General features: G+C 38.9%; 1 protein-coding gene across 1 annotated transcript; it reads right to left on the reverse strand.

The window, feature by feature from the left end:
• Positions 1-305: 305 nt before the first annotated feature.
• Positions 306-5,035, reverse strand: LOC108980777. Its single transcript, XM_018951784.2, has 8 exons — positions 4,812-5,035; positions 4,486-4,695; positions 3,975-4,070; positions 2,885-3,861; positions 2,569-2,669; positions 1,124-1,242; positions 872-993; positions 306-597 (listed from the first exon to the last, which is right to left on the reverse strand). Exons 1-4 carry the CDS (start codon positions 4,920-4,922, stop codon positions 3,451-3,453), a joined length of 828 nt encoding a protein of 275 aa, XP_018807329.1. The 5' UTR covers positions 4,923-5,035; the 3' UTR covers positions 306-597; positions 872-993; positions 1,124-1,242; positions 2,569-2,669; positions 2,885-3,450.
• Positions 5,036-8,849: the final 3,814 nt, after the last annotated feature.

Below are 8,849 nucleotides of genomic sequence, written 5' to 3' on the forward strand. Positions count from 1 at the left end.
CGATCTATAAGACGCCGTAATTAGCGTTTAGTATTGTGAACTATATAGCGGCGATTTTTAGATCGCCGGGATGCATTTTTGGAAGCGATTCATAATCGCTGGGCTTGGCTCAAAACTGTTTTGCAGTATGTAGCGGCGAAATATTATCACCGCTATAAACCTTCAATTCGCCGGGAAAGAGGATTTTAGGTCAAACATTATGACCCTATTTTATTACATTCCCTGGTTTTTAGTTGTTCCTAAATACAACATTCAACCAACTCCTACTTCATCCATTCAAGTTGAACATCGAAAACACATGAAACAAATTGAATCCATCAACTCATCCAAACTTATATATATTACACTGGGCATGTGTATTATATTCTCATATACATATACAAAGTGAGCTACATATGGAATAATGTTTAACCATCCATTACAAACAATGAATAATAACCATCCACTACAAATCTCTTTTTAAGTTGAACCGTTCATCTTCTCTCGCACCCACAGTTATGCATATCGTATTGGCTCGAGAAGATGTAGCAAACACGAAGTCTCTTATCTCACATCACTTCTATTACTCTTCATCCGTGTATTTGACGTATCAACAAACTGCACAACATTAGCGGAAAGAAAGAAATTTAGTTATGATATTTATGAAGATAGGTTTGATGACATTATGTATAGAAGAAAAACTAAAGAACCCCAAAATTAGTTATATATTTGAAACATTTTCAGGTATTTACTAGATGGACAGGCTTGGAAATATTCTCCAGACCTCTCTCATGAAAGAATACATCAATATGTATATAAATGCCTCTGGTTTTGAGAAAAATATAGTGTGTTATGTGTATACTTAGTAATGAGAAAAAGAAGTATAGAGCACCTGTATACAGCAACCCCCAAAAGATTACTAACGTCTTTAAGTACCACTCAAAAGAGTAGGGCTTGCCCTTGTGAGCATCTTCAATCATCTGATGTAGCATAGCAATAACATGTTCAGTGTCCCTGTCAAGAATTAACTTCCAGTTTACTTTACATGTTATATGAGATAGAAAATTAGAATCTACCAACAAGTTATGAGGAAGAATAGAGCACGTGCTAAGATTAAATTATTTATGAGCGAGGGAAAACTCACAATTGTCGCTTTTACATTAACATGAGCAACATCACCTTCTGTACCATTATCTTTATAATCCTCAGTTCAGGATATGCCCCATGGTTTTGTATAATGCAGGTGAGGCATAAAGATTAAACCTGAGAAGGAGAAGAAGAATCAAAGCAGATTACAAAATACAGTTTCAGAATAGAATATACTACACATCTAGCACTAACAACCAGAATTTTGCTGGCTAAGTGGGAGGCATCATTGGTAGAGACCTAAAAATCTATCAATTGTGCGGGGAATACTGGGAAAGGCATATAACCCGAGCTGATCTGGTAACCAAAAAATGGACATATCAGTCCCTAGTTAAAACTACAGTATTTAATACCAAATAGATAATCATGATGTATTGCATATTGCAATCAATATTTCCTCATTTGGGAAAGGCATATTGCATATTGATGGTGTATGCAATATGCATGCAGATGCAGTAGTAGCAATATTAATATTACTAATGCTGGTGTTGCAATCAATCGAAGCCGTATAAGTCTATCATGCACTCTAAGGCATTTGTTTCCCTATTTAAATGTTATTATGTCATTTTTAGATCAGGATGTTATTAGGCACTACAAGAAAAGTCCTAACTTATAGGCGCTCTATTTTACCTGAGAAGCTCTTTGCCACATGGAGAACCTCGCATTATCACCAAACTTCAAAAAAGGCTCGTAGCCATATTAAAAGCCACTGCCAAACCAAATCTCCTTGGCTGAGTTAGGGAATAACAACCCCGCCACTAATAGGGAATAACCATCAAAGCTAAGGAATAACCACATTGCGAGGATCAAAGCTAGGGAATAACAAGCTTGAAGATCTCCACCACTACTTGTAGCCCAATCTAGTCCACCCTGTGGTCACCATTAGGTGGATGTTCTTCTTTAAAAAAAAAGTCATATATTACTTATTGAACCGTTCATAATAAGTCCACTAAAAACTATTCCCAATACATATTCTCAATGGGTCTCACCACTTCCACAATAACTTAATTAGAAATTCCTTTCAAAAAGCTTGAACAACTAGATAATGAAATTTTTAAAAACATCAAGCCTACCCTACAACTAGTTCAACGAGAAACTCATGCTCCTTGTCACTTACCTTCTCCTAGGATATTCCATGTATTAACTGCATCATGCCCATGTTCAATAATAATTGAAACTACTATATACCCTTTATTTAGAACAAATATATTATTGGTTGGAGGGTTTGAGGAGATGGTAGTTATCCTTGGATGGCTCAACTAAGGCAAAAGCAAAAATTTTATTGAATTCAACCTATGCACACAGCAAAATCAACCACTAACATCATGTGCAATTTATTATGCTTGACCTTTTTTATTTTCAATTGTCTTATCAGCATGCCATGAAACAGGAGAGTCATTCCACAATAAGTAAATAGAAACCTAAGAATTTGAAGAATCTTACCCAAAAGGACCAGTATTGGCCAGTTCTCAATCCATATCAAGGGAAAGGTAGATCCTCCTCCTCTCACTTTACTTTTCCCCAACAGAGTTTGTAATACCAGCCTGTAGGCAACATAAAACCAGTAAAAGTAAAACAATCATCCAACCAATCACTGCAAAACACAAATAGTCAAACACATGGCCAGTCAAGTGCGCTCTTGACTGGCACTGTTGGTAAATGACTAGCCAGACAGTCATTTACCAACAGTAAATGAAACTCCATGCAAGACCCAACTTTAAATGAAAAAAATTCCTGCCAAAGCATTTTTTATGCATACCGAGCAAATCAGCATGTACTAAGCCAAAGATTACACTCCACGTACAACGATGTTTTGTGGACCCGCACCACATTACTGCAAAGCATATCAAACCACAGACAAATGTTAGCTAGGAAGAAATAGTGAACAAGTATTTGTACCGTTTGGGTACATTTATGAAGATAGTTTTTAAATTAAGGAACTTACACTGGGATTTAAACTTTAATATCATTTGACAAAATCAAGATCCCAGCCCCGGTCTTGTAGTATAATAGTGACATAGACACTAGATAACCATGAGACAGACCTACACTTGATGGGATGGTATGGAGTCTGCAGATTCGCTGAAAACCCCAACAAAAAGAGGACACCCATACCTATCATCGTGAACCGGTGTAGACATGGCATCCCATTATATATAAAGATATATATATATATAGTACTATGTATATATATATTGCCTAGTGTCTAGACTTAGTACAATAACCACCCAAAAGAAATGTCGACACCCAACTGAATTTCTCCCCGGTGAGTGAAAAACCATCAAAGAAACCCACCCAAAAAACTACCACATTATGGGAGGCCCCTTATGGGCCGGGGGAATCATTACACTGAGTCTGTCGAATTGACTCAGTGAATGACGGAAAAGCCCTAAAGAATGACTGCATCAGGTTGTTATTCTGTAACTGATGCTCCCTAAGAGCCCGCATCTCTGTCCTCATCTCATCCAACTGACATTTGTAGGCTTCAGCATCTTTCTTATATTGTTCAACATCTTTCTTATATTGTTCAAAATCTTTCTTGTGCTTTTCAACCTTAGACAGGTATTGTTGCATTTGAACTTTGTCACGTTGTCTACTTGACTCAGGGATGGCAATCTCCCCAAGTCCTCGTGCATATCCTGGTCGATGGCCAAGGACCTCCCTAAAGACAGTTGTTGCTGCCTCATCACTACGTTCCTCTGGTCCTAGGCCATCCAACCTACCTTGCATCTCCTTCTGCACATTGACAAAACAACGATTAGTATTGTAGCCAGGTTTAGTGCTATGTATGCATTTATCACATATAGAAAGAAACATTGCTCCTAACTCCTATACAAGGTATTACTCACATAAGTCTCTTCTGTAGTATCTGTAACAAACTTATTCTTCTTCTTGGACCAGCGGGTCTCCTTGTAGAAGTCGACCAAATTCCCATTCTCAGTGCGCTACATGTGTCAGTTTATAAATTTCATTATATAATATATTTAAGAAAACGTTATTCTGTTGTAGACATGTAGATTTTAAGCCCAAAAGCTATGAGTAACCAAGTCAAGCAGTAATAATGTAATACTACTTAAATGTGTAAAAGCTATGATTTAAGTGCATTTTCACTAGTCTATTGAAATGAATAGATTGTTTCCCCTCATTTCATACCATCTGCTCAAGTAATCGGACAAATGATTTTCGTCCTAAAGTGTGATTAATCGCCTACTTGTTTCGGTTCTCCCGATTTTGAGTTGCTATTTTCTGCCATACACATAAGGGAAGTATTACTTATGATTTTGTTACAGATTTGCCGTATCAATATTTAGACATATTAAAAGCATACACATTACTTAATGTTAGAAAGAGCATATGTACCTTAAAGGCATCGCTGCCCCACCTTCCACACAACTTCACCCATACAATGGGGTCCACCAAGCTAGTTCCATGAGCCAACGCTTCTTCGTGGCTTCCATATGATTGATAAATCTTGTGCAAGTCGTGATCGAAGGAGTTGAAGCGCTTACATAGGGCCTTTGTCACCGTCAATCGGTGGTTTTCGCGATCCCAGTCAAACAAAAAGTCACTCTACATAAGGCAGCATGGAAATGATTAGGCTACATCTCGTTATTTGGGCGACAATTATACTACATAAAATGAAAGCTATATATATAAAATGTCACTAAGAGTAACCAATGACTTACCCGAACACAGTCGATGAGCTCCTCTTTAATGGTTTGTGGGACATCCGACCAGTGCTTGTAACTCATGTCGCAATACTGTTTAACAATCCACGATACTCGTGTTGTGAACATAGAAGCGTGTTCACAACATGGGGCTGTCTCACCATCGTTTATCTTCAACTGCACTTTTCCATTCTTCCTTAGCTTGTCAAAGAAAATGCATCTAGCTGGCCCACGTTTTCGTCTCCTCTACTCTTGCGTTGGTACTGCCTCAGTGGTGGCATCTGCAGCTGTATTTCAAGGTTCAATAGGTTAGTGTTTTTAAGTGTACAACCATGATAATTCCCTCAAAATTATAAGTATTAGAAAAACATGCACCAATTTGATCTCTAGGAGGTGATTGTTCCATTGCATTTTGTAAGGGTTCTTGAATAGGTTCTGGCACGTGATTTGGGTTGGCACATGGTGGGGGACTTGGTGGCTGTGTCGAGTCATCCGAGGAGGATTGATTACACTCCTCCGTGCTGTGATATGAAGATAATTTCGTCCCACGTGGTCGGATGTGACGACCTGAGTATGGTATATAACGCCTTCCACGAATACCTCGAACTCTCCCTCCGCCTCTTGAACTAGGTCCCGGTTGGTTACCTGCACGAGTACGAGTTAATAACATTATGATATGACTCCATAAAAAAGTACGACATAAAGATCATAAAGCCACAGACAGGTTCAAAAAAATGTCATTTATTCTCAAACAATTTCTTTAACTGAAGGCCGGACTAACCCTTACACCTTAAGCATAACATAGATAGGCGACATTTCTGGTATGTCAAAATATATACCTTGATATTGCATAGTGCTCCTCATGCGACCTCCCAGTATTGAACGTCAGCTGAAGCAAATAAAAGCACATGTTAGACTTCGTTTAAATTAGGTATGGGAAGTTGCATGAAATGTAGTTCGAGCTAGGAGAAAGAAAATCCTAACAAATTACAATAAGAAATAAATCAAAATATATAACCATGCGATCTCATATTTAACTGTCTATATACACATTTCATGATCAAACTCAACACCAAATTCTCAAACAATCTCATACTGTCTATGTACACATGGGAATTTCATCTAAGAAATCTAATATCTCAACCTTAAATGGTTGAAATTACTGGGTTGTAATTATAGATCTGACACAGACTCATCCTCTGTTGATAGGTCATCCTCATATGAATGTTCCTCCTCATTTGTTGATAGGTCCTCCTCGTCTGAATATTCCCCCTCACTGTATGCATTTCCAGTTTCAGAAGTGATCATGTCATCATTAATAAAGCCTATTGAATCAGTGCATTGACCATCCAGATCCATGCTTGCGTTTGCGCAGACATGGCTAGGTAGTATATCAGGTCTATCAAGTGGAGTTGCCACTTGAACTGTATTATCACACTGCACTGCTTCGTAATAATATGATGACTCATTTTTCTTGATCGGCATCATGAGTACTTGATTCGCCATCAATATCTTCGAGAACCCTTGGCAATGGTGGAATGTTGTATACATTCCTATTTGTATAGGTCTGCACTACACCCCACCTCCCTTTCGCCCTTAAATCTCTTATGTAGAAACATTGATCAGCTTGACTCGCCAACACGAATGGTTCATCCTTATACCAAGTTCTGTTCATGTTGACACTAATCATATGGTCATCCACTTGCACCCCTCATTTTCGATCACCAACGTCAAACCAATCATATTCAAACAGGTACACCCGATGCCACTCCATATAGCTTAACTCTACGATATTATTAATAACATCGTAGAAGTCCACGTTATTTGTGGCCTCGTCACCGGTTACTAACACCCCAGAATTTTGTGTACGCCGGCAAAGTTCACGCTGCTTTGTATGAAATCTTTTTCCATTTATTATGCAAGCAGCATATGTTACAACCCAAAGATCAGGCCCGCAAGCTAACGCATACAGATTAGCGGACACATCAAGTGTATGCTCCCTACGTTGTTCCTGGATCTAAAAAAAAAAAAAAAACAAAGCCAAATCTTAGAACATTTATTTTCGTCATGCCAAAGCATATCAAATGAAAGCTATAGCATGATTGTGGTTAGATATGGATTCGCTTTAACTTACATGTTGCTTGAACCAAGTTGGGAACTCAGTTTGATGCGTGCGATCAATGCAATTTGGGTTTTGCACCTTACATTTCTCATAGTGTTCCCTGCATTCAGGTAACAAGGCGTAGAAAAATATTCAAGTTAGATGGTATTGGGTTCATAACAACTTATTAAAATCAAATGGAAGTTGATTTTTAAGTTGACTAGTTAATGCTTACTCTATATAAGGGCCAATTTCCGCACAAATGTTGAGCACGTACCAGCTGGTAGCCCTAAAGAGTTTATCTTCTAATTGCACGTTAGAAGCTATGCCCAAGGGACGACATTTCTGGTTGAAAATTCTGAACCCATCTAACGTTTCCTCTTCGTCAGCATCAATGTTGCTGTCCGCTCGACTAAAACTCGTCTCAATGTCTTTGAGGTACATGGAGTGTCAAGCATTCGGTGTGAATATAGGCCTCGGCTATTGAACCTTCTAGCCGGGCTTTATTCTTAACATACCGCTTGAATTTGCGAGATACCTCTCAAATGGGTACATCCACCTATATTGTACTGGACCCCCAAGTCTGGCCTCACGTGGTAAATGGACAGCTAGGTGGACCATAAAATCGAAAAATGAAGGAGGGAATATCATCTCCAGTTTGCATAGAATGGTGATGATATCAACTTCGAGTTGGGATAGGCGATTGACATCCAGTGTTCGAGCGCACAATTCTTTGAAGAAAGTACCAAGTTCAATCAAACAAGGCTATGTCACTTCTTAAATACCCCCCAGTAGCAATGGGGAGTAGTCTTTGCAGAAAAACGTGACAGTCGTGGCTTTTCAACCCTGAGATTTTGCAATCACGTTGAGATACACAGTTGGATATATTGGAAGCGAACCCATCTGGGAATTTGATCTCAGACAGCCACTCACAAAATTTCCTCATTTCATCTCCGTGTAATGAGTACAGTGCATGTGGCATTGTTACATGATCACCATCATGCCTCAAGTGTAATTCTTTTCTATAGCCTAAAATCTCCAAGTCATGCCTTGAATTGATGTTATCCTTAGTTTTTCCTGGACTATTCATTAAAGTGAATAGGATGTTATCGATAATATTCTTCTCAATATGCATAACATCTAAATTATGCCGAAGTTGAACTGTTGACCAATAAGGTAACACGAAGAATATACTACACTTTGTCCAGTTCAGCTCTTCAGCAATGCGTTTTTTCTCCTTATGAGATTTGCCAAACTGAACATCCCCAATCATCTGCAATTGAGTTTGAATATCTTCAGCTCCTATATCTCTTGGTGGCATGCGATGATCTTCTCTACCATTGAACAACCCTTTCCTCCTCCTCCATATGTGATCTGCTGGTAAGTAACGTCGATGTCCCATGTAACAATGTTTTCAGCCATATTTCAACCAATTGGAGTCTGTGTCGGCATTGCAAGACGGACAAGCCAATTTTTCCTTTGTTGACCAGCCAGACAAATTCCCGTAGGCAGGAAAATCATTGATCGTCCACAATAAGGCAGCATGCAACATAAACGTTTCCTTAGTTGAGGCATCATATGTATGTACCCCATCTTCCCAAAATTCAACCAATTCATCGATCAACGGCTGCAAGTATACATCGATCTCATTCCCTGGTGACCTTGGGCCAAGAATAATCAGAGGGGTCATAAAGAATTGGTCTTTCATGCATGACCATGGCGGCAAGTTATAGGGGACAAGGATCACTGGCCAAATGCTATGAGGTTTAGCCAAGTTGTTGAATGGAGTGAAACCATCACAAGCCAGACCGAGCCTAACATTGCGTGGATCCGCAGCGAACCAACTATGATCTTCATCAAATTTCTTCCAACACTCAGAGTCGGCCGAATGTCTCATAGAAGTATCTTCTATCGTCCGTTGCAATTTGTGCCTTCGCATATCACCTGTTATCTTT

Source organism: Juglans regia, chromosome 16, assembly GCF_001411555.2.
Source record: "Juglans regia cultivar Chandler chromosome 16, Walnut 2.0, whole genome shotgun sequence".
NCBI lineage: Eukaryota > Viridiplantae > Streptophyta > Magnoliopsida > Fagales > Juglandaceae > Juglans > Juglans regia.